At 53.5% G+C, this 25,939-nt stretch overlaps 1 protein-coding gene across 3 annotated transcripts in view; it reads left to right on the forward strand.

Moving 5' to 3' along the window:
- Nucleotides 1-8,600, forward strand: part of CACNA1E (calcium voltage-gated channel subunit alpha1 E) — a 167,676-nt gene extending 159,076 nt beyond the window's left edge. For 2 of the 3 annotated variants that reach the window (XM_040985336.1, XM_040985338.1), the window contains 8 exons: nucleotides 1,245-1,350; nucleotides 1,860-1,967; nucleotides 2,349-2,449; nucleotides 2,557-2,663; nucleotides 4,585-4,699; nucleotides 6,618-6,798; nucleotides 7,320-7,510; nucleotides 8,067-8,600. In XM_040985336.1, the coding sequence (XP_040841270.1) occupies nucleotides 1,245-1,350; nucleotides 1,860-1,967; nucleotides 2,349-2,449; nucleotides 2,557-2,663; nucleotides 4,585-4,699; nucleotides 6,618-6,798; nucleotides 7,320-7,510; nucleotides 8,067-8,600 (1,443 nt within the window). Of the gene's footprint in view, nucleotides 1-1,244; nucleotides 1,351-1,859; nucleotides 1,968-2,348; nucleotides 2,450-2,556; nucleotides 2,664-4,584; nucleotides 4,700-5,917; nucleotides 6,047-6,617; nucleotides 6,799-7,319; nucleotides 7,511-8,066 lie in introns of all 3 variants that reach the window. The other variant, XM_040985335.1, reaches the window with a different exon arrangement.
- The last annotated feature ends 17,339 nt before the right edge of the window (nucleotides 8,601-25,939 follow it).

The following is a 25,939-nucleotide window of genomic DNA, read 5'->3' on the forward strand; positions in this document are numbered from 1 at the left end:
TAGGGTATTTGAGGGAGAAGGAAGTGTCAGAGTTTGTAAAATTGACTTGGAATCAGCTTGGCTGGGCAGTAACGTGCCAGTCCTCTGAATGTGGCTCTGAGAGGTATGAATGGACACAGGAAATACAGGGCTCACCCTAACCCCAGGAATGGGGGCAGTTCTAGCCCAAGGAACCAGGGAGTGCAGTCCCTACTGCCTCCACAGCCCGTGGCCCCAGCATCCCCAGTGGCCCCCTCAGCCCAGCGGCCCCAGTGGCACCCCAAGCCCAGAGGCCCTCAAGGCCAAGTTAGCCCCCGTGGCCCAGCGGCCCCAGCAGCCCTCATGGCCCAGAGGTCCTCAAGGCCCAGTAGTCCCAGCAGTCCCAGCGGCCCTCATGGCGCAATGGCCCCCCGTGGGCCAGCAGCCCTCACTCTCTAAAGCTCTGAGAGCACTCCCAGGTGCGGTGCACATGCAGGCCTGGCCTGAGCAGTCATCATGGTCCTGGGGAACCACCTGTCCTCAGGTGTGCTCAGCTGTGGGCAGGAGGTTCTGTCCAGCTAATCCACGGCCCCTTTGCTGTGGAACCAGACTTGGAAACTAGGCCACCCAGTGCCAGGAGCCTGTTGTGGGGACCTGCTGGGCTGGTGGTTCCCCAAGGACTTGGCATGCAGCTCTGTGTGGACTGGCCTCCCTTCATCCACAATGGCCACATCCACAGGACCCAGGGCTGGGTGTGGCCCTGAATTCTTCACATCTGGAGGAAGTTGCATGGTTGGGGGTGGGGGAGGTGGACTGGAGCAAACTGCTTTCTGGGATGTGGACTTGGCCATTCCAGTGATTTCCCCATGGATGAGGGGACAGGGCGCGCCCACCTGCTGCTCCTCCTTTCATCCCGTCCTGAGCCTGCGTGCCTCCCTCCTGCCCGTCCCACTCCGCCTCATCCTGGACCATGCATGCTCAGTTTGGGCTGGCAAATCCTACATCTCAGAAACTCAAAAAGGGTGCACCAGGATGCATCTGTCCAGATGAGCAGAGCCAGCCAGGGCAGGGGATGGAGCCACCTCCTGGAGCTGACTCCCTCCCCTGAAAAATTGCTCCCTGGCCAGTGGAGAACCCCTTCCTGGGGTCTGAGTGAGGTGCAGGGAATATGAATGGGATCCTTACCCTCCTTTTGTCTGTGTTGGGCCTTGGTGCCTCCCTCCTCCCCAAGGTGTCTTTCCATCTGTTTTTGTTTTTCCGGCTCTTTCTTTTTCTCTTCCACGCAGAGGCTGGTGCTCATGAACATGCCCGTGGCTGAGGACATGACAGTCCACTTCACATCTACCCTCATGGCTCTGATCCGCACAGCACTAGACATCAAAATCGCCAAGGGTGAGCAGGGCCCTGCTGACTCACAGCCATTTCTGCAGGGTGTGGGGGACAAGGCGTGCACCACTGACCATTGCTGCCAGGGGCTCAGCAGTGCCACGGCCTAGGTGGTGGGTTCCTGACCCTGGCAAGCTGCCATCATGTCACCATGCCTCCTGTCCTCATGTTGCCTTGCCCCCAACATGTCTGGCATTTTCTGGGTGGTGCTATCTCTTTGGGAGTCTGGGGGGAGGATGGGCCTGCAGCACTCACACCCAAACCCTGGCCTAACCACAGGACAGCTGTGCGGGCACTGAGCCCTGCCCGTGGAGTTTCTCCTGGTGGGTGGAGCCTGAGCAGCACTAGAGGTCCATGAGGAAGCCACTCCTGACCTCCAGGGTCACCAGAGTTGCTGTGCTGGGCTTCCTTGGCAGACAGACCCCGGTAGCATGTCCGTCAGCCCCATGACTGGGGTTCTCCCCATGGGGTACAGGGCCCCTGCCCTGCTGACTCCCTGGCACTTGTTCCTGCAGGGGGCGCAGACAGGCAGCAACTGGACTCGGAGCTGCAGAAGGAGATCCTGGCCATCTGGCCCCACCTGTCTCAAAAAATGCTGGACCTGCTGGTGCCCATGCCCAAAGGTGAGGGCTGCTCAGGGGCCTGGGCATGGAGTGCAGTGTTCCAGGGAGAACCAGGGTTTCGGGAAGTGTTTTCTTAGTCTGTGATGCTGTGGTAGGGATCCTCTGGGGGCCAAACACCCCCTGTGCCATACTGTGCAGCAAACTTCACAGTGTGGGCAAGGGTAGCCTTGTCTGTGGGGACAAGGAGGAGGTAGCATGCAGCAAAGTGTTGGTGTCCCGGACTGAAAGCCCCAGGGACAGATATAGATGGCCTGTGCCATGTCCTCAGGTCTGGGCACACAGGAGACCTCTGCACATGCTGGCAGGGCTGGCCTCACCTTGGAGTCAGTGACAGCCATGCCTGCCATCATGCCTCACCCTCTGTGCCACATCTGCTTCCAGCCTCAGACCTGACTGTGGGCAAGATCTATGCAGCAATGATGATCATGGACTACTACAAGCAGAGCAAGGTGAAGAAGCAGAGGCGGCAGCTGGAGGAGCAGGTGAGCCGGTGCTGCACAAAGGACATGGCTGCTGGTTGGGGTGAGGCCATCACTTGTGCGCGCTGTGTTCTCCTGCCATCAGCTTCCTTTGTTCCCATTCCACGCAGAAAAATGCACCCATGTTCCAGCGCATGGAGCCTTCCTCTCTACCCCAGGAGATCATCGCCAATGCCAAGGCCCTGCCCTACCTCCCGCCAGGTCCCCCTGCAGGCCTGTGAGTAGACTGGGGTGCTCCCTATGTGCTGGGCGATGCCTTTCCCAAGACTGCAGCAGATGAGGTGTCCACACAGTGGCCTGCTCAAGAGCAAGAGGTAGAGGGCTTCTTGCTGTCCAGTGCTCTGAGTCCAGGAAACCCTAGTCACGGACTCCACATGGGTGGCCCGCCTCACCGGCATACTCTTGGCCACACTGGGCAAGGCACACTCCTGTGCCCGGTCTGAGGCCGTGGGGGCACAGCCTTGCTGGGCCTCTGACACAGGGCACACCTATGTGACAGTGAGAAGTGATCCTAGGTTTAATCTTTAGAAGGAATCAACTTGGCTCAAGTACAAGTATTGACTTGGGTACAGGATCAGCTGATCACAGTCACAGGAAGTGACGAAGTAGACGCAGTGAACCGTGCAGGTACAGGAGGTAATCCCCTCAGAGGCGGGGGCCTCTCTTGGAGGGGACAGCCCACACAAGGAGGGAGGACACTTAGAGCAGACATGGGGATGAGAGACATGGGGAGGGAGGACACTGAGCTGTCTGGAAAGGAGTCATTGTTGGCAGACAGAGAGGAGGAAAGCTGTGGCAAACTGCGGATGGAGGAGGATGTCTGCTGACCAGGTAGGGTTCACTTTGGGCAGGGGAAGGGAACAAGCTTTTGTTTGGGAAATCGCAAAGACTGTGTTCAGACCTCGGCATAACCATATGGTCTAGGTCAGAGGGAGGTGCAGTGAGCTGTGGCAGGTGGCCATGAGGGAAATGTCACATTTATTGGCAGAGGGACAGGTTGTGATGCTGCTGGGAGAGCCATGGAAGGAAACAGTATGGTGGGTGGGTGTGGGTACAGTCTAAGAACTCCAGTTTTTAAGGAAGGGACCTTGTCCCTCTGGAAGTCCAGTCTAAAACTCATCACCCTGTGGCAGTGTGGACAAGTATCCTGTAATGCAGACCACCAGGAAGGGTCTGAGTGGTGGACCAGGCTGCCCTCCATCTGCTGGTTCCTCCTCCATTCCCCCATGTAGCAACAGCCTCATCTAGGCTGGTCTAAAGCCCGGTGCCCTTCTGGGTCTCCCCCTGTGGGTACAGAGTCCCTAGTAGCTGGGCCATTTTCTGCTGCTTTCCTAGACCCTTAGCAGGGAGCTACATTATAAATGGAGCAACCAGGACTCGAACCAGGAGCACAGGCAGAAGTGTAGCATGCTACACCATTCCACCAGGCCCCAGGAAGCCTCTGAAAGCTGGAGCAGGAGCTACACAGCCCAAAACCCTCAAGCCCATCTCTCTCCAGTGGAGTCCTGGCAGGGTCTCACCCAGTTCTTTGTGGCAGTGGAAGCCAGTGCCAGCCTTCATGGCAGCTAGGCCAGACAGATGACCTCTGCCGGCTGTATGTGTCCACTTGGGGCATCTGTGGGCTGATTGTGAAGAAGGAGAGATGCCTCACAGTCTGTTCATGACTGGGTGCAGGAGACCCACAATGCCCCCACCCCACCCCTGAGCTGCTGCCAGCCGCTGGCCTCAGTGCACACCCCAAACCCAGGAGCCTCACACAGCATTCTGGAGCAGGCTCAGGGGAAAAGCCACAGGCTAGCCAGTCCTCCCCTGGTACCCTGACTAGGGCCCCTTGAATGGGAGTGTTGCAGGTGCCACAGCCTGGGTCTGATGCCTGCTTTGCTCAGGGTCAGGGCAGTTCTCCTGCAAGCAACCCCAAAGCTGGGCAAGGCTGAGCTGCCTACCTGGTTGGGCATGCCGCCCCTGAGCCCACACCTTCCTGTGGTGGGACTGAGGCTGCCTGGTAGGGGATAAGTGGCCTGCCCCCAGCCTAGGTGCTAGCCTCCCTGGGGCCCAGGTGATAGCGTGCCTTGCTGGGAGCTGCTAAGAGGGATGGGAACAGGACCCTGGCCCTCAGCCCTGCTCTGACTTACTTTCAGGGGTGGCCGGAGTAGATGTCCTGCGATGAGTCCACTGTCCCCACAGGAGATCTTCCAGTTGACATGCATGGACCCGCCAGAGGATGAAGGGCAGTTCCAGGAACAGCGCTCTCTGGTGAATAACCTATAACTCCTCAGCCCTCCCTGTTCTTCTCTTACCCATGGCCAGTCAGGACAGTACCGTCCTGTCCCAGTCAGTGCCCCTGCCTCAGGCTGGGTGGTTCCAGCCTCTCCCTGCATCAGGTCACAACCTCCAGGTATGGACCCTGAATGCAGGAGCAGAGTCCAACAAAGGCCTCCCCTGGGAGGGAGGTGCCGGGTAAACCCCCAGAGGATCCAGCGCCAACCTTGGTGCTTTCGGCCACCTCAATCCAAGCTCAAAGCAAGGGTAACGGAGTGCTGGCTGCTAGGAAGCTTGGGTGACCTAGCAGGATGCCAGGTCATCACTCTAAGCCTGCCACCCAAGTGGTGGCGTTTCTGAGAGCTAGGGGGGGAAAGCAGTGGGGCTTGGCCTGACTCGCAGAAAGCAGAAACATGATCCCTGAAGCGGCCACACTGGCCGCTGCCTGGTACATACAAGCCTATACCCTGAGTGGCAGCGATGCAGGTCGAGGTAGCAGGCTTTGGGATTCAACTTGGCTTTCCTAGCTTGGCTGTTTCTGTCTCCAGGAGGGTCTAGGGTAACTGGGGAGCCCAGGACTTGCCATCCAATTCCAAGGCACAGGAGGACAGGGCACTTGCCAAGCAGACCCCTACTCCCTAAGAGCCCCAGCAGACCTGTTGGGTGGGAACCCTCCAAGACACAGAGCAGGTTATGTGGGTGTGTGTCCGTCGTGTCAGTCCGTGTGTCCGTGGCTCCCTGCAGGTGTCGGTGGCCACACACTGCCCATCCCGTGGGTGGGGACCTGTGTGTGCATGTAGAGTGTGTGTTTCACGCACGACAACACTGTCACTATGTCTGCTGGAGCCAGTGCCCCCAGGCACCCCTACATGCCCCACTGCACACCTGCTCTTGGACACCAGATTCTCATGCAGGGACACTGGCCATGTGTGGCATACAGAGTGAGCCTGTTCACGGCCATCTCATGACCTGAGTCTGACAAGAGGTTGGCAGAATGTCTGCACACACTGGGCCACACCGTGTCTGTCTTCACTTCTGTGTGCCCACCTGGAGTTGCAAGAGGGGCCTGGGCCTCCCCTCTTCTAGTGGCTGTGAGAGAGAGGCCCATCCTGGACAGATGTCCTGCTGAGAGCCTGAGGGTCAGAGGTGTCCTCAGGGGCAAGAGAAGGGAGTTGGCATATTCCACGAGCGTGGCTGTGTGTTTGTTTCCAGGAGCCAGAGGTTAGTGAATTAGAAAGCGTGCGGTCCGCTAACCATGGCACCCAGCTTCCTCAGGACACCCGGGAGCAGGAGGCATCTGGGAGGGCCTCCTCTATGCCACGCCTGACTATGGAGCCCCAGGTAAAAAGCGACCACCACCTGCCCCCGCAGCACCCAGGGCTGTGAGAGAACACCTGATGCTCTCAAGTGAGCCTCAGCTTACCCTTGCCCCTCCCATCAGGAGCAGAGGCACTGGGGCCTAGTTCACACGGGCCCCTGTGCGGTTGCAGCCTCGGCCAAGGCACAGCCTCCCGTCAGCATCTCCAGCATGTATGCCTTCACACGCAACTCCGTGTCAGGCCATCCATCCTGCCAGCACAGGCCACGCCAGGCCCTGTTGTCTGTTTCCCTGGCTTTTCCTGTCTGTCTGCCTGTCTGTCCTACATGGTTTCGACAGAGACGAGACGTTCTTGTGACTGTTCCAACTTCTGTGGCAAATTCTGTGCCGGCCAGGAAAGCAGGCAGGAATGGGAGTCAGTGGGGCCCCAGCACTGCAGGCAGCTTCCTGCCCACCACAGCCCTCAGCAGCCTGAGGCCAGATTGGCCCCAGCCGCAGTTCAGACCGAGACCCAGGGCACACCTCAGGCCTCTCTCAACCCTGCACCCTCCTGTGCTCACTCAGACCTCATGTCCCTCCATCCAACATTTCCAGGTGGTCACGGACCCAGGCTCCATGCGGCGCTCCTTCTCCACCATCCGGGACAAGCGCTCCAGCTCCTCGTGGCTGGAGGAGTTCTCCATGGAACGGAGCAGCGACAACACCTACAAGTCACGGCGCCGCAGCTACCACTCATCCCTACGGCTGTCTGCCCACCGCCTCAACTCAGACTCAGGTGAGGAGGCCACAAGCACTACAGCCCAGCCAGGAAGGACCTTGAGGTACAGACCAGGTGGCCACTGGACTGGCCACTGCACTTGGCGGAGCTGTTAGACTGACTGGTCCTGGGGTGCCCCTCCTCCCCTCCAGGTTACCTCACTTTGTAAGACATGCACATCTCTGGCCTCACTGCAAGCAGAGGCCCTGTCCAGTTGAGACAGAAGCAGGTCACCTCCAGCTCCTCCAGGCAGATGATGCCTAAAACCACAGATTCCCCCTCACAGCACTGGGACTGTGGCCACCGAGACCCCATGTCCATGCACACAGCACTGTCCAGGGCCACGCCAGGAGGACCCTTCCTACATCTCCTTACCACAAATCCCACCACGGCTCCAATCTCAGGACCTGGTTGCTTGCAGAAGGCCCCTCCATCCCACTGGGGGTCAGAGTTCATAGCTGAGTTTGGGGGGACACCACATGCAACATATAACAGGGCCTGGCACAACACACTGAGCAGCAGGCTGCCTTGTCTTGCAGGTCACAAGGCTGACACTCACCGCTCAGGAGGCAGAGAGCGGGGACGATCCAAAGAGCGAGAGCACCTTCTCTCCGCTGATGTGTCCCGCTGCAGCTCCGAGGAGCGGGGGACCCAGGCGGACTGGGAGTCCCCCGAGCGCCATCAGTCTAGGTCTCCAAGTGAGGGCAGGTCCCAGAGCCCCACCCGACAGGTGAGCCTGGGTGGCACCCACAGATCAGACTCTCGGAAGCAGAACCCCCAGAAAGGCCCTGGCCCTGGAGCCCTTTTTGACCATCCCAGCCTTCAGACAGCAGGTGCTGTGGCTGGGAGAGGAAGAGGGAGAGGCAGACATCCCATCCCAGGCTCCCCGGTGTTTGCATGGTGCTGAGCAGTGACCAGCCCCTGCCTGAACAAAGCTTGCTGGGCCCTGAGACCCCAGCAACCTGCTTCACATGAATCAGGTTCCCTCAGGGCAGAGGTCTTGCGATCGATCGCTGGGGAGGACAAGTGCCTATTGACATGGACTTGAGGGACTAGGAGAAAGAACCAAGGGGAGACATCTCAGCATGGAGCGGCATTATGGCCACTCACGGTCACACATCCTGTCATCCATTTGCCTACCCTGGCTCCAGGCCTAGGCATCAGGGAAGTCTGAGTCCCAGGAAATCCTGCGTGGGTGGGAGCCAAGCGCTGTGGCCACTAGTAGCTCAGCCGAGGCCTGGCCAGTACACCCTTGGCAGTGAACTGTGTCATCCTTCCCTCCACAGGGCACAGGCTCCCTGAGTGAGAGTTCCATCCCCTCTGTCTCGGACAGCAGCACCCCGAGGCACAGCCGCCGGCAGCTGCCTCCTCTTCCCCCAAAGCCACGGCCCCTCCTTTCCTATTGCTCACTCAAGCAGCAGCCTGGTGGCGACTTCTCCCTGCAGGCTGATGGGAGCCAGGGGGGCACCCTGCTGGCTTCCCCATCCCTGCAGAGCACCCCAGGGGGCTTGTCCGAGGTACCTACTACATCAGGCCCACAGGCCTCACCCCAGCGCTACATCTCGGAGCCCTACCTGGCGCTGCACGAAGACTCCCACGCCTCGGACTGTGGCGAGGAGGAGACGCTCACCTTCGAAGCCGCTGTGGCCACTAGCCTCGGCCGGTCCAACACCATCGGCTCAGCCCCACCCCTGCGGCACAGATGGCAGATGCCCAACGGGCACTATCGGCGGCGACGGCGTGGGGGGCCTGGGCCTGGCACTGTGTGTAGCACTGTGGGTGATCTTCTTAGTGACACCGAGGAAGATGACAAGTGCTAGAGGCTGCTCCCTTCCCTGCATGCTCCCGCCTCACTTGGGGCGTCAGGAAGCCTGGGCGGGCCAGGGGGAGGGGAGGAGCAGAACCCCATTGGTGGCCAAGATGGGCGTGGAGAGCTGGTCTGCACCCCCCAGACCCCTGGCTCCCTCCTCTGTTGGGGAAGAAAGGACAGGGCCATGGGGCTTCTCCTGCGGAGGGAGTGTCCTGTGCCCTCCCTTGAGCCCCTCTTGCTGACTGGCCCAGGGTGGCGTGCAGTACCTTGGGCATCCTGAGCCATGGGTACCCCAGGAGTCTTGCTTGGCACCAGCACCCAAGAGGAGCACTGGGTGCCATGGATGGGAGCTGGGGAGAGTGAGAGAGGCGGGTCTGGTGAGAAAAGCCATAACCCCCTGCCCTACTAGGCGGGGGCCATGCAGGGGGAAGGAGCTGGGTGGCTGCCGTCCCCCCAGCACTCACCCTGGCGAAAGTGGTATGAATGGCACTGTTACCCAAGCTGCTCTAGGCATTGGCCGTGGTGCCCCCAAGGCGCTTGGAGCAGCATCTGTGTCCATGCTGCAGCTTGCGGGTACTGCACTGGGAAGCCAGGGGCCCACAGGAGAGGTAGGCAGAGGAGCAATAGCTGGCCAGGCCACACTCATGGAAGACACGGGGGAGAGGGCAGTGCATACACCTTGGCCTGACATCTTCTGCAATGTTGAGACTGTTGCTGCCTGTGCTGAATGTTCCCCAGGCCAAGCCCGGGCTGCAGGCCTCCTTGCACCGAGGACATGGACAGTGACCTCCCCTCAGCCCTCACAGCCTCCCTGCATGCAGGGCTCTCTCCAGAGGAAGACACAGAGGACCTGCGCAACCCGTCCTCCTGCAAGGCAGCTGTCCCAGTGGTTTCCTACACACAGTTGTGTTCTCCTGGCTGGAGTTGAGGGCAGACCCAGCATGAGCTCAGACAAGCTCAATCCAGCCACATGTCTGGAGGACCACAGCCACGGCCTCGCTGCTGGATGTGGCTGGACACCCTGATCCACAGTGACCCTAAACCAAAGCAGCCTCAGGACAAGAGGCTCCTAGAACCCTCCTATGTCAGTTTTCCTGGGTGGCAGGCTTATGCTTGACCAACTGAGCATTCAGCTCCTGCACAGCTGAGTACTAGATCCTGCTGGCAGCAGCATCTCCCCCACCCAGTCAGTTCTTGAGGCCGTGGCCAGGAGTGGCATGTGAATACCAAGTCTCCTGTGCCAGACACACTGCCTGGACACCCCATTCTGTGCCCTGCAGGATGCCCGCACGAGCCCCTGACTCACATCTGCTCTCCCCAGAACGCTGCCCAAGAAGTTGCCCTCTCTTTCCTGCCTGCACTCACCCTAGTGAAAGTCTGGGAGTTAGATTCCCTACAAGTCAGTCTCGCCCAACCCCTGTTCTGGCTCTCACCACCCTGGAGGGCCTCACCCCCATGCCCATTGTAGGGGCTCTTCACTCCCCAAGACCCCTCCTCACCATCTCCCCAGAGCAGCAAAGGCTGGAAGGGATGGGAGAAGAGAACCAAGGCCAGGAGATGCCCAGCCGGGGCGGGGAAGGGATATGGAGGACACAGCTGCATCCTCCCATACCATACAGGCCAGGATCACTGCCCACCAGGGTGGGCCAGGTCAGGCCCTTTCCAGATTCACCTTTCCACTGTATGTCTCCATAGAGACACCTCATCCCACCTTCAGCATTTCCCTGACACATGTCCGTGGCTTGCATGGGGAACCTGGTCTCTGTGCCTGTGTAGCTGCACGTTAGCCCCCAGGGCCCATATTCTACAGAAATTCTCACCCTGGGGAAATTGGGTCACAAAGTCTAAACACTTAGTTGTTCCCTCCAGTGGGCTGAGCCAGGGACACCCAGTGCCCCCCATCACCCCTCCCAGCTGTGAGTGCCACAGGTGGGCAAGTGCCTCGTGGATGTTTCTGGACATGTCCTGAGTTCCATGGCCTTGGATTGGCTCTTCCTGAGGACATGCAGCTGACGCCTCCCCCAGGACACAGTTCACTCCAGCTTTAAAATTCACCTTTGAAATCCCACACTAAGGCATGTTTTAACAAAAGCCAAACTTGGTGAACTCAGGGTCGAGACCCACCTCCTCCATGCAGGTCCCTGGGAACAGCTGCTATCTTCCAGCAGCTTCTGGCACTTTCTCTGAGATGCCCATTCCCATCCCCCAGAGAGCAGGGTCAACACACGCATGTGCCCAGGAAGGAAGGAAAGAATGACCATAGATTCCAGGTGGCCAGTTTTTCATCCTTGAAGCTTCCTTCTGGGGCCTCTGTCCAAAAGATATCTCAGCAGGCCACTGAGGAGTGCTGGGGCCTGGGCACACGGGCAAACTGGCTTCTTCTCATGCATTATGGACGGCAGTGAGAGTACTGGTGTCTGAGCCCGTCAGCTATACTCTGCCGCATCTCCGGAGATGGGAGGCAAGTGGGAATCCAGGGCCAGTCTGAGCCCGAACCTGCTCTTCACTTCCTAAACCTAAACCTGGGAGCCTGGATGGGGAAGCTGAGGCAATCACCTGTGCTCTCGCCACTTCCCTCCTGTCCACCCAAAGGGCACCAGAAGCTCAGAAACTGGCACGTGCAAAACTGGAACTTTGAGAAGACCATTGCCAAGTAGTGCAGAGCCTGGTCACAGCAGGTACGTAGCTCCCAGAGAAGTCTCCGCCGATGGAGCCCAGAACACAGGGGCCTGTGTCAGGATTCAGGTCAGAGAAGCGGCCATTGCCTGTGTCCCACCAGGACCTGTGGGACTCCTGGTGCATGAGAAAGTGGGCCTTATATGAAGGTCCACCTGGATCTTCCTGTCTCCCCCACCCCAGAGTGTTTTGATTGTAACAGTAACCAAGGGGAAGGAGTCCTGCTCCAGGCTGTCCAGTCCTCAGCAGAACCTGGCATCTACAGGGCTCACTCTTGCTCCTGCACATTGGCCATATAAGATTCAGTCCTTTTGCTGAGATGGGATCCCAGGGCTGTTCCCACCCACTCCTCTCTCCTGCACCCCCAGGGTAGCCTGAAGCAGGAGGGATGTCCTGAACCCAAGTCTGGGGACTTGGTCATCTTCCTCTCACACAACTCAGAGTGGCTCAATCAGATCATCTTCCTGAGGTGGCAAAGATCCTAGACTGAAGGGCCAGAGTGCAGCCGAGAGTGGGACCAGATCCTGCTGTCAGGCCGACCCAGCTGAATGGGGAGCCCTAGCAGGCTGGCAGGTTGTGGACACGGCACAGGGTCCTTTGCCCAGCCTCATATGCGCTGAGTTCTAGGTTTGGGCAGGGGATTCTGGGGTCCCAGAGCAGTCATTTCCAGATAAATTGCAGAGAAGAGACTTGCTTCACCATAGCCCAGGACCCTCCTAGCTTAAGCAGTGCGCACGGTTCAGGCCCATGAGCAGCTCAGGCCAGACTCCACACTGCAGGTGCACCTGTCCAACCCTGATGGGAACACGGCTGGGATGTGGACCACAGGGGGTCAAGGCTGCACCTAATCCTGGCACCCTCTTGGGCATCCAGAGGAAGGCTGGGCACTACTTGCACAGGGCCTGCCCAACCCTGGAGATGGTCTATGCCACACATGGACTGGATGGAAATCCTGTAACATAAATGCTCGTTTGGATCCAAAAGGAAAACCATGCACATGAGAGAGCCACAACTTCAGTTTTGGGGATCAAAGAAATAAATTAAACCTTGGGAAGGCTTGCCTGCCTGCTTCTCGCCTCACAGACCAGGAAGAAGCCTCGACAAGTGAGGGGGTTGCGGTCCATTGGGAGGACTTACAAGGCCGAAGATTGTTTCCTTCGCGCTGATCCAGAGCTCAGGCCCCAGGCCAGGGCAATGCAAGCCAGCTCCAAGTGTTACAGTAGACAGGTCACCTACCCACAGAGGCCAGGCACCCTCACAACCTGCCCTGCGTACTCCCCACAGAGACTTCTGGAGCAATTAGACACAGTGGGACCTGCTCAGTGACTAGGGAAACCACTGACCCTCACTGGGGCTGGCCACAGGGGAGACCACATTGCTGTAGGCAGAAGCATGCTGAGTACCTGTGTCCTTCACGGCCCAGTCGGCATCACTACCACCATAGAGGGCCTTCCTAGCCACCCAGCAGGCACTGCACATCATAGGTGCCAGGGGTCCCTGTGGTCAGAGACCCAGGCCGGCTGGATCTTGATTTCTAAGGAAACAAGAATAAACATAAGTTTTAGGCCAAGTGCATCGTAATTTTCTACCTGCTTCTTGATGGCGTCTGCACACTAGTGTCTTGGCACCAGCAGGAGCCATAGTTGTTGCCTCAGGAGCTCCTGCCCCATGTCACATGCTGAAACGTGGAGAGGGGGCAGGACAGGATTGCTCTGTTCTGCCAGCTAATGCTGGTTCAGGATAGGGAGCGACATGAATAGGGGGCTTGGTGCCCGACACACATGCAGCCCACATGGGGGGCCTGGGCACACATCCATTGTGTGTGTCTCAGGGACCTGGCCAGCCTCACACTCTGATGTCCCCACTGTGGAATTGGGATGAATGGACTGGCCTCGTGCTGGCCTGAGACAAGTGGTTGATCCACCAATCCTTGACAAGCCATGCCATCCTAGGACCAGCCCCCCCCCCCAATGCATACACACACAGGGCAGTGGCACAGGGTTCCGGGCAGGTTCCCTGAAGGTGAGGGCAGCACCTAAGGGCTTAGACAGGAGTAGAGGAAGACTGGCTCCTCAGAGCAGAGCAGGCCGGAAGTGAGATGTCAGGAGGGGAGACCCTACAGGGCAGGGGGAGAGCAGCAGAGACTGAGGACCAAGTTTCCCTCTCGGTGTGGAAGCAACTCTTCCAAGAAGGAATCTGTGAGGAGGCCACAACATCACCAAGTATGACCCCCATGGAAACCTAAACCATGACTACAGGCACTCGGCTGCTTGGATTAGGATGCAAACATCAACTGGGGCAAGGCATCATACAGGGGGCATTCCAAGTGATACACAAAGTGTAACATAGACAGGAACACAGTGTGCGTAGTATGTAAAAAAAAATATGGTGTGAAACAGAAATACAGTGTGCACAGGAGTGCAGTGTGCACGGTGCGTAACTCAGGAGTGCAATGCATGAAGGGTATGTTACTCAGGAGTCAATTGTGCACCCAGTGTGTACCTCAGGAGTGCAGTGTGTATAACACAGGAGTGCAGTGTGTATAACACAGGAGTGCAATGTGCACATGGTGTGTAACTCGAGTGCAGTGTGTATAACACCGGAGTGCAGTGTGCATGGTGTGTACCTCAGGAGTGCAGTGTGTATAACACAGGAGTGCAGTGTGTATAACAGGAGTGCAATGTGCACATGGTGTGTACCTCAGGAGTGCAGTGTGTAACTCAGGAGTGCAGTGTGTATAACACAGGAGTGCAATGTGCACATGGTGTGTAACTCGAGTGCAGTGTGTATAACACCGGAGTGCAGTGTGCATGGTGTGTACCTCAGGAGTGCAGTGTGTATAACACAGGAGTGCAGTGTGCACATGGTGTGTACCTCAGGAGTGCAGTGTGTATAACACAGGAGTGCAGTGTGCACATGGTGTGTAACTCAGGAGTGCAGTGTGTATAACAGGAGTGCAGTGTGCATGGTGTGTACCTCAGGAGTGCAGTGTGCACATGGTGTGTAACTCAGGAGTGCAGTGTGTATAACACAGGAGTGCAGTGTGCACGGTGTGTAACTCAGGAGTGCAGTGTGTATAACAGGAGTGCAGTGTGCATGGTGTGTACCTCAGGAGTGCAGTGTGTATAACACCGGAGTGCAGTGTGCACATGGTGTGTAACTCAGGAGGGCAGTGTGTATAACACAGGAGTGCAGTGTGCATGGTGTGTACCTCAGGAGTGCAGTGTGTATAACACAGGAGTGCAGTGTGCACATGGTGTGTAACTCAGGAGTGCAGTGTGTATAACACAGGAGTGCAGTGTGCATGGTGTGTAACTCAGGAGTGCAGTGTGTATAACACAGGAGTGCAGTGTGCATGGTGTGTACCTCAGGAGTGCAGTGTGTATAACACCAGAGTGCAGTGTGCATGGTGTGTACCTCAGGAGTGCAGTGTGCACATGGTGTGTAACTCAGGAGTGCAGTGTGTATAACACAGGAGTGCAGTGTGCACGGTGTGTAACTCAGGAGTGCAGTGTGTATAACACAGGAGTGCAGTGTGTATAACACAGGAGTGCAGTGTGCATGGTGTGTACCTCAGGAGTGCAGTGTGTATAACACAGGAGTGCAGTGTGCACGGTGTGTAACTCAGGAGTGCAGTGTGTATAACTCAGGAGTGCAGTGTGCATGGTGTGTAACTCAGGAGTGCAGTGTGTATAACACCGGAGTGCAGTGTGCATGGTGTGTACCTCAGGAGTGCAGTGTGTATAACACAGGAGTGCAGTGTGCACATGGTGTGTAACTCAGGAGTGCAGTGTGTATAACACCAGAGTGCAGTGTGCACATGGTGTGTAACTCAGGAGGGCAATGTGCACACATTTGAAGAGCATCTGCTTGTCTCCTGAGCACACTCCCTTTTCGTACTTGTTATGCACACAACCCTTTGCTCACATACATCTGTTTTGCATTGCCTACAGATGTTATGACTGTGTAGTGGAAAAACCCCATGACTGCAGGAGAGAAACAGGTTCAGCTGTGGGATAGGCAGTCAATAAGCAAAGACCAGCAACACTTTTATACACAACAATGAACTTGCTAAGAAAGAAACCATGACATCAACCCCATCTCAACCCACAAAAGTCAAATATCTGGGAATAAATTTATTCAAAGAAATGAATAACCCCTAGAGTGAAAATTACAAATGACAAAAGGAGACAAGACACACAAATAAACACCCATTTTCAGGTATTAGAATTTAAATTGTCAGGATGTCTTACTGTACAAAGCAATTTACAGATTCAATGAAATTTCCTTCAGATTACTGACAGTGTTGTCCACATAAACAAAGTAATCACAAAGTTCACAGGGAAGTGCCAAAGACCCTGAGCAGCTGAAGCTGAGGGTCTCACCACTGAAAGCTCCTATGTGGTTACTGTGACCATGACAGACTGCTCACATGCAGCCAAGGGTTTGAGAATTGGGACAGATCCACACACATACAGCCAGCTGATGCTGAACAAGGCATTGAAAACACACACTGGAGAAAGGCCAGCTCCTTCAACAAACAGGACCATCCCCTCCACCACCACACACAAAATGGACTGAGGACAAACACCCCAAGAGATGATTCCTTGGATGAGATTTTTAAAAATCACAGGTAACAAAGTGGACAAATCGCACAACCCCAAGCCAAGTACATCAGCAACACCGGGTATACAAGGAACTTAGAACTCCGCCAGGGACCAAACCAACCGATGAGCCCAAATCACCTGAATACAGACATTTCCCAAAACGCAGATAAAGCATGTGTCTGGAGAATTTTCAGTGTCACTAATCCTCAGAAATGCAGATGAGAGTCACAGTGAGACACCACCTCACTCAGTCACAGGGAAGACACCAGTTCACTCAGCTATGTAGGGGACACCACCTTAGTCATGAGAAGAGACACCATATCATTCAGCCACGTGGGAGCCACAGTGTCTCTCGCTTCACTCAGCCACATGAAGAGATTCTATGTCATTCAGCCCCACAGGAGACACCAACTCAGTCAGCTATGCAAAAAACACACCATCTCACTCAACCACAGGGGAGACACCACCTCACACAGTCATGGGAAGAGACACCATGCCATTCAGCCATGGGAGAGACACCACTTTACTGGCCATGGGGCATAAACCACCTCACATAGCCACGGGCTACTGATCTGAAATCAAAACAGTAGCTGTCAAGGGTGTAGCAACAAGGGAGTTCTTACCTACTGGTGGTGAGAGTGTCAGTCAGCTTGGTTACTCTGGGAACAGTAGGGCCGTGCTCCAGCAAGCATGGGTCTAGCACATGAGCACTCACTCAGCCTGTGATCTCCAGGTGGCATGACTGCAAGGGACCAGGAGGAAGGCAAATGGTAAGAACCTGTTCCGAGCTCCGTGAGAAAAATATTCTACCTTCCACAGCACATCAGGAGACCATGGCAGGCATCATACACAGAACTAGGCACCAACATGAAGACCTGACAAAGAGATGGGGGTGCTAGAGACCCAGATTAAAACTGTATAAAATGCCCAGGAGCATTGCTTAACACACACAAGGCATGCATGACTTCTCCACAAAGGCCTCTCTGCCAAGCTCCTCATTGACTTTCTGCCTTCTGACTCAATGGGCAGTACTTCACCTCAGTCCCCAGTTAGCCACAGTACCCAGGACACTGCAAACACAGGGAGGCATGGCCTTAACTCTTGCATTTGGAATCCTCCACCGCTACTCCTGAGCCACAGTCTCACAGGCCCAGCCCACAGCCCACATTGACTCCTGGTGTGAGTGAAATCAGCGCTGTTACAAAGGGAAGATTTCTTCTTTAAAATAAAAAAAAAAAAAAATAGGATTGAAACGCAGAGTTGCCTGTGGGAGTTAAGGGGAAGAAAAGAGATCATGGCCAGCCAACAGACTAGGATAACACTTCAGCTAACAGCAGACCCAACAGAAAATGGAAGATATTCTGTATATACATACAGAGGGTGTCCTGTACACACACACTTGGAAGGTGTCATATACACACACATGAGAGGTGTCCTGTACACACACGGAAGGTATCCTGTACACACTCAGAGAAGGTGTCCTGTATGCACCCAAAGAAAGTGTCCTACACACACACCTGGAAGGAATCCTACATACACATGAAAGGTGTCAAATACACACACACGAAAGGTGTCATATACACACATGGAAGAGGTCCTGTATACACACAGGGAAGGTGTTCTGTATACACTCAGAGAAGGTGTCCTGTACACACTCAGAGAAGGTGTCCTACACACACACCTGGAAGGAGTCCTACATACACACAGAAGGTGTCATATACACACATGGAAGGGGTCCTATATACACACAGGGAAAGTGTTCTGTACACACACGGGAAGTGTCCTGTATACACTCAGAGAAGGCCTCCTGTACACAAACACACAGAATGTGTCCAGCTATGTAGGTAGGGTTTGGGATGGGAGCGGTGGCATCCCTTGGAATGCTGATGCCCAGGCCTGAGCCAACTAAGGGCCAGACCCCTCTGCTGCAGCCCAGGCCCTCTCCTTGGGTAGTTTCCTTTTGATTGGCTGCCCAGCAAGCCCAGACTGCTGCAACCTCCAGTGATAATGAACTGGTTAACCACTCTGGAGGCCCAGGCCAAACACTTCCCTATATCTCTTCCTCACTCACCCCCACCTCCTGCATCCACAGACGCTGTACCAGGAGTTCTCTAATCAGGGAATTCAGCTGGACTGGGAGGACGTGTGAGCTTGCCCTTTGGAGTACCCTGGTACTTAGCAATCCCAGCAGGTGCTGTGGCAGCTGCATGGAGCAGCAGCGCTGCCAGGTGGCTTTCCTGAGAAATGTGGCGCCCTCACCACCAGCATACAGTAATGCCCTTGTGCCAGAGGCACTGAAAGACGGATTTTTTTCTTTCTCATATTGGTTCTTGTTGTTCTAGTTTGAAGGCACTCGGCTGCTTCCTGAGAGAACTGCTCCTAGTGCAGGCTGAGGACTCCCAGGGCTCTTGGTAACCGTTTAGGTCAGGGAGACTTCCATGGCAATGCCAAGGCACTGCTCACTTCACAACTTTATGTTTGTATTTATTTCCTGTATTCCTTACACAGAGAAAAGTGATGAGAAGGGAGAGAAGCTCGCCTTTGTGCTGGTCAACTCCCCAGCTGCCCACAACAGTAAGAGCTGGGTGAGGAGCTCCACCCAGGGGTCTCATCTGTAGGGCGGAATCCAACTTAGCTGGAGAAGCTGGAAACTGGGGCGGGGCAGGACGGGAGCTCCCTCTGTGACAAGGGACATGGGTATCCTCAGTGGTCCTGCCTAGGTCTGCGTTAGGGACAGTGCTGAGCCCAGAGTGGAGACCACAGCAGCTGGGGTCTCAACCCATTGCCCATGGAGCAAGACATTAAGTCGAATTTCAAATCTAAAAGACCAACACCACCTCTCGTTCTGAGGTTACTTTTCTAGGAGGTGTTATCACATCCCCACAAAACACAGGTGGTTTACAACAACCGGATGTCTCTCCTTCTCTTGGGGCCTTGGCTCAGCTCAGGGCCAAGAACACCAAGACAGTGCTGGGAGTGGGTGGGTAGGCACAGCTCAGGAGACATGGTGGGCACGGTGGAGGAGGGACATGGTGGTGAAAGAGAAAAAGCAAAGGGTTAATGCTTTCCTTGCTTCTATATGTTGCTTGGCAAGATAAGAAACAAGAGGAAGGCTGTGACAGGCCCGACTGAGTCAAGGGGGTCTGGGTTTCTGTTTTCTGACAAGCGAATTCCTCATCCTGAGAAATGGGCCCAGAAAGTCCGGGGTCGGTGTCAGAATAGGGCCATAAAACTGTAACAGGCCCGGGCTGCGGGAAGGGGGTCTGAGTCAAGGGGGTCTGAGTTGGCATCAGTCGGGGCCATAAAACTTAAGGCCTGTCACAAAAATATGTTAAGCTTGTAGTGTGTGCCTATAAGATGCCTGTACTCCCGGAGCTGGGGGCTTCTCTCCCCTGTTGGAGTAGGGGCCCGTTCGCGAACGTCAATAAAATCCTCTTGCTTCTTGCAGCCTCTGACCTGGTTCTTGAGCTCTCGGGCGGCAACTCTCAGGGTCCGTAACCGTTAGGCCCCCTCAGGGTTTAACAGTGGGTATGGCTAAGGAGGAATATGGTGGGCACAGAGGAAGGATGTGGCAGGCACAGCTTGGAGGGACATGGGGTATAGCTGAGGAGCAACATGGCAGGCACAGCTAGGGGGTCACTCAGGCATGTTCACAGAGGGACATGGTAGCTCTCCCTGGGCAGCGACCTATGGAGCTCTCAAGCTGTCCAACAGTACTGAGTCACCAAGCAGTGGACACATAGGTCATGAATATGCACAGCCCCTCACCCACTTCTGACTCCAGGTCTACCTGTCTGGCACCCAGGGATGTCTGGCATCACAACTGCCCACGTAAACAACAAGTCCCATTCTCACTGTTAGTCATGGAAGCTGCACTCACCTGCTCCCAACCTACCCAGCTGCTCCATGGCTTGTCACAGTCACGGGGCCTGCACACAATGCTCCAAGCCTGTCCAGCCTGCCAGGCATGGGAGCCACGCTCAACACTCTCTGACTGCCCGACTGGTCCACAGTGTGTCACAGTCACTGTTAAGAGTCTGGGCTAGAGCCTCCGGACGTCAGGGTGCGAGCTAGTCAACCCCCAGAGAACGACAGAGTCTCACTGGTAATGCAAACAGCAAACAGAGTTTATTGTGCCAGCATGCTGGAGTCAGACTGCACTTGGGGCATGCAGGTCAGCCAAGCCAGGTGGTTGGGCCATTTGGGGCTGGGAAATACATCAAAAGTAGCAACCTTAGACATGTTAATTTTTATGGCCTTCAGGCACAGGGAGGCCATTATCTTTATGGCTCATCCCATTCTCACACCCTCATCTTCTTCCTGTTCCCGGGACCAGAGAGGAATTGCACCCTTGCCCCCTGCACCTGAGTTCACAAAGTTGCAAGGCAGCAAAGAACAGGTTTATCCCTAAAGCGGAATCCTCCCAAAGTCCAGGCACCTCCTGGCCTAGCAAAGTGGCAGTTTTTTTGAGTTTTTTTGTTTGTTTGTCAGCACAAAGGAATCTTTCCCTGCCCAACAAAAACATTCCATTCTAGCATTCAGATATACTATCATTCTAACACAGCATTTTATTATTCTTACATTTACCTACACTCTAACATCACAAGAGTCACACTCCTCTTCCCAGCCTGCCCGGCTGGTCTGTGGCCTGGGCAGCAGGCTTTCCCAGGTGCGCAGATCTGCCCAAGACCACTAGCTGACTGACAGATCCAGTTTCTTATTTCTGCGTTCTAGCTTCTTGAAGTTAGTTTTCCTTGGTGAATTTAACAAGATTATTCCTGTTACCTACTAAATCTTGTCACTACAAATTTCCTTTTAAGTATGGTATTAACTAATTTTACTTTTATTATTTATCATTTTATGATACAGTTCCATAGGCCCTGAGATTTCCCTTACCCTTACCCAATTCCCTCTCCCTTCACTGAGTTCCCCTATATCATTACTATTGTTTAGTTCTTCATATGTCTATCACTGTGGGCATAGACAATGGCAGAGTCCAGCATCCTATTGTCAAGATACAGTAAACAGCTTCACTGAGAGTCCATCTTTGTCTCAAAGTAGAGATGCATACTGTGTTGTATCCTCACATCCGGATATGATAGTCTCCATTACACAGTTACCATACATCCCCTTAAATGAAAACCACAATACAAAATTAACAACAGGAAGAAAAATAGAAATTTACAATGCCATGAAATTAAATTACATGCTGCTAGATATGAAAGTCTACATTACATAGTCACTATACATCCCCTTAAATCAAAAGTTACAAAACAAAATCAGTAACAGGAAGAAAAAAAAGGAATTAACAACACCATGAAGTTAAATGACATGCTACTGAATGACTAATGTGTTGCTGAAGAAATGAAAAAGAAAATCAAGAACCTTCTAGAAGAAAATGATGCTACAGTGTGGGCAGCGCCAGCATCACCGCATACCCCGAGCCGAGCAGAGGGACTAGGGTTATGAGACAGACAAAACACACAACACACAGACAACACACAGTGGGTCATTCTTGTGAGGAGAAAGCTGATTTATTTGAAGTCAAGCTGCATCTTTTATAGTCTGCTTGGCCCCTCCAGGCATTTCCCAAAGCTTAAGCAACACCTAAGCTCCCCCGAGGGTATGTAAAAAGGGGGGAAGCAGGGAGGAGGGAACTTGCCAGACAAGGGGGCGGGGGGCTGAATGTATCAGGCCAACATTGCCCATCCTGTTACACCTTGAGAAAGAAGTTAAGCTGTGGAGTTAACCCTTGGGAGACCGGGGCCTACACTACAGTATGATTTAGGAGTCATTGAAGAATTTAATCAGAAGAGATGAAGAGATCAAACTAACCAAAAAAATCAAAATCCATGAGATACAGTTTCCGCTGATTTTTGTTGGTGAAATATTTCTCCTGTAGGCAACAAATAGTTGGATTTTGTTTTTTAATCCAGTCTACTAATCTATGATGCTTGATTGATGAGTTTGTAAGGCCACACGAAGTGAGGACAGCCTTACCGACTCTCGAGAAAGTGAGTCTCCCCAATGATCAGCGAAGACGAGGCTTGATGCAAAAGCAGGATTCATTCAGATGCCAGCGCGCTGGGACGGAGGCCAGTTCCTCACGCAGGAGGGTGGCACATCCGTACCAAGTTGCTACATCACCTGTCTTTTGTAGGCCAAAATCACTTACACAGCATTTTGAAAAATAGCTTACTAATAGGTACAAATAGAATCAAAAACAATAAAGTTAGGGGCTGTTTTTTCCTGACCATTACATCATAAGACTGCTGTTTCTTTTAGTTCTTTGTCACAATTTTCCTTGAGTTTGCTTTTTTTTCAGACCAAGTTTACTTTTCTCAGACCTTTGGAGCCTCCTCCAAGAAGTCGGGGACTTTTCGGCTCCTCACTATTTTACCTTGATTCCTCCTGAGATACTTATCTCAGGGCCACTGTTGAATTTTGTATCCTGAATCCCAATTGAACCTAATCATTTACCAAAGACATCCTATTCAGCTATTCTCAGCAAGTAAGACAAGTAAAGTACAGAAGGCAAAGAAGCAAGTTAAATTTCTCTATTCTAAATCTTCCTTTTCAAGTTTAAGCCATTTACATTCAGGGTCAATATCAGTGGATAATTTGGTCCTGTCATTTTAGCAATGGGTTGTTCATTGATTCAGTCTTCTGTTGTTATTTCACTGGGATGTTCTTCACATTTGCCTTTGGTTTTGGTGGACACTATTTCTTTTCTCTGTCAAGAGAACATCTTTAAGTATCATTTTTAGGGCAGGTTTGGAAGAGGCATATACTTTTAACTTTTCTTGACTGTGGAAGAATTTTATTTTATTTTCAAAGACAAAGGAAAGTTTTGCTGGATATGTTATCCTGGTATGAAAATTTTTTGCTTTTAGAATCTGGAATGCCGTTTCATTCTCTTCTGACCTGTAGAGTTTCCTGTGAGAGGTCTCCTGTGAGTTTAATTGGCATTCCTTTATATGTCAGTTGATTTTTTTTTTTCATATACACATTTAAGGATCTTTTCCTTATGTTCGATCGAAGAGAGCTTATAATGTGTTATGGTGAAGATCGCTTTTGGTCAACCCTGTTGGGAATTCTGTGCCCCTCCTGGATGTTGTTTCACAATTCTTTAGATTAGAGACATTTTCCCTTATTATTTCACTAAATACACATGTAAGCCCAGCTTCTCTTTCTGTACCTCCGGGACTCCCATAACTCTTACATTTGGCTTTTTAATAGTGTCTTTCAATTCTTGAATACTTTTTTTGGCCTGATCCAGCTCTGCTTCCAGCTTTTTGTTTGTTTCCCCCTGGTGACAGGAAATATCTTTTAATTTTGAGAACTTTTTTTTCTGTCTTCTTCATTTTGTTTTGGAGACTTTCCACTGTACTTTTAATTTGCTCCACTGCAGTCTTCATTTCTGATATATCAGCTTTCATTTGATTCATTTCCAGTGTGACATATTCCTTGAATTCCTTGAACGCCTGCTTTACATGCTTCTTGTTGTTGATAGGAAGTTTTATAGCAAGTGTTTTGAATTCTGTATCCCCGATTTTCTCAATGTCTTCCTCAGTTAACTCTGAGGTTGGCACAGGGTTTTGCTCCTTTGCCGGAGAGTCTTCAGTAATATTCATTTTGCCTCTGCCTCTTCGTTTGCTTTTGGTAATTGTACTTCTGGTTAACAGAGTCTTCTCCTTGTGGCAGGTTTCTAAGCTCTGTCACCCACAAGTCTACAGTTCGATTTTACTTATTGCAGTTGGTACATGGCTCTTTGCAGTCAGTTGTGCCACTCCCTCCAGCGAGTTCCAGGTCTGGATTCTTTTGTTAAATTTCCACCATGATCTCAGTAGCCCCAGCTCCTGGTTCACCACTCTCCACCTCCTGTGATGATGTGCTGAGGCTGCACTGTTGTCTGTACAACCTTTCTATCACTTCCAGTTGGAGCAGATCCCAGAATTAGGGAGACACCAGGTATCTTAGATAGTTAAGATGTTGGTGGTGCTGATCTTGCTGGAATCTGTTGGACGTTAGGTCTGGGTGCCACACAGACCTATTTTGACCTGTATGATGCCACAGACACTATTATTTTCCTGTGGGACCAGTGCAATGCTCTGAGCTCAGTGAGTTCTTGCCAAGCTCAGTGCATGTGCAGTTCACTGTTGTCCCCTGCAGTCCTAAACTTCTGCCACACTGTACAATATTGTGCCTGATGTGCCACTTCTAGAGTTCCTGATCTGCTGGCCATCAGGTCTGAGGGCTACCCAGACCTATCTTAGGTGGAACCTACAGGATGCCATGTTGCAATTTGCTGAGCCAGAGATGAGTTCACTCCCAGCTCAGCTTATGCTCAGTCCTTTTCCTTGTCCTTGCCTCCTTAAACAAAATGGTGCCCGATATGGCTCTAGGGGGCAGACTGGGTTGTGAGGTTCACCCTGTTCTCACACTGCTTGTCTGGGACCTGCCGCTCTGTCTCTGCTCCTGGTCAAATCAAACAGACCAGCAGGACAAACAGTTCTTTGGGTTCACCGCCTGAGCTCTCGGTGGACGTCCCTTCCCACCTGGTTGCTGGTATAGTTCTGGCTGCTGGTGCAATTTGAATTGCCACTTCGGGCTGTCCTCCACTATTTCCCCAGGGCACTAGCAGAGAGCTGCATGGGAGGCAGGGTGGCCAGGCTACAACTGGTGCCAATATGGGATCCCCGTGCAGGCAAAATGTGGATTTAGCCATTGAGCCATCATGCCAGACCCTTGAAAATGTCTGACCAGCATGTGACACCTGCAGACGTCTGTGCCCCACATCTCCCTTTTCTTCAGCAGAGACAGCAAGACCTAAGTGCACACTGTAACCTCTGGTGCTGCTCACCTCACCGCCTCAAATGCCACTGTGCCACACCCTCACCATCCCCAGATCCCACTGTGCCACACCCTCACCATCCCCAGATCCCACTGTGCCACACCCTCACCGTTTGGAGATCCCACTGTGCCACACCCTCACCATCCCCAGATCTCACTGTGCCACACCCTCACCATCCCCAGATCCCACCGGCATGGGAGACCCAGAACAGGTTTCTGGCTCCTGGCTTCTGATTGGCTCAGCTTCGGCCACTGGGGCTGCTTAGGGAGTGAACCAGTTGGTAGATTTTCTCAATTTCTCCTCTGTAAATCTGTCTTTCCAATAAAAATAAATAAACCTGTATTTTTTTAAAAGAAATTTTCATAAATAAAACCTATCCTGGCCAGCTCCCATCAGGGGGCAGCCAGAGGAAAGTGCCAACGGTGTGGGAATGGTTATGGGGAGGCGAGGCAGGTGTGTTGTGGGGTGGCTGGGCAGGGAGTGTCATGAGATGGGGCAGAGAGGGTTGTGGGGAGGCCAGGCTGGGAGGGCTTGAGGTGGGGCAGGAGAGTCATGGGGTAGGGCAGGGAGGGTCATGGAGAGGCTGGGCAGGAGTATCAAGGAATGGAATGGCAGGGAAGTTTGTGGGGAGGCCAGGCAAGGAGGGTTGTGGAGTGGTAGGACAGGGAGGGTCTAGAGGCGAGGCGGGGAGGGTCATAGGGCGGGACCAGCTTTCATGCTGTTACATTGGGTGAAGCACAAGGTGAACTTACGAGTTGTTTATTTCTAGAAGTCTCTATGTAATAGTCTTGACAGCACTTGTCCACAAGGAGAGGAAGCAGGTGAGTCCAGGCTGGTGTAGCCGCAGGCAGTGGTATCATGACTGCCCTTGCCATGTTCCTGCATCAGTCCATAGGCCACGTGGCAGGATTCTAGCAGCAGCCCAGGATGTTTCCACACATGTGGCCTGCTTCCCTGTGGGTCAGCGATGGCCCTAGCTAGAGCCTCACATGGCAGCTGACTCAAGCACATCCTGGAGCAAACCCGGCTCAAGGTCCGGGCAGCTAGGCATAAGCAGGGCACTGTGGCTGGATGCCAGGCACTGGGCCCTCCTCGTTGGGTGGTGCCCATGCCAACACCAAGTTGCAGGCAATGGACATGTGATGGGAAGTGCCTGGTCATAGTACACAGTCCTGAGAGTCACAACTGCAGGACTAGGGGGGAAGAGGTGTT

This window comes from Ochotona curzoniae, unplaced genomic scaffold, assembly GCF_017591425.1.
Source record: "Ochotona curzoniae isolate NIBS_2020 unplaced genomic scaffold, NIBS_Ocur_1.0 contig_430, whole genome shotgun sequence".
NCBI classification, from domain to species: Eukaryota; Metazoa; Chordata; class Mammalia; order Lagomorpha; family Ochotonidae; genus Ochotona; species Ochotona curzoniae.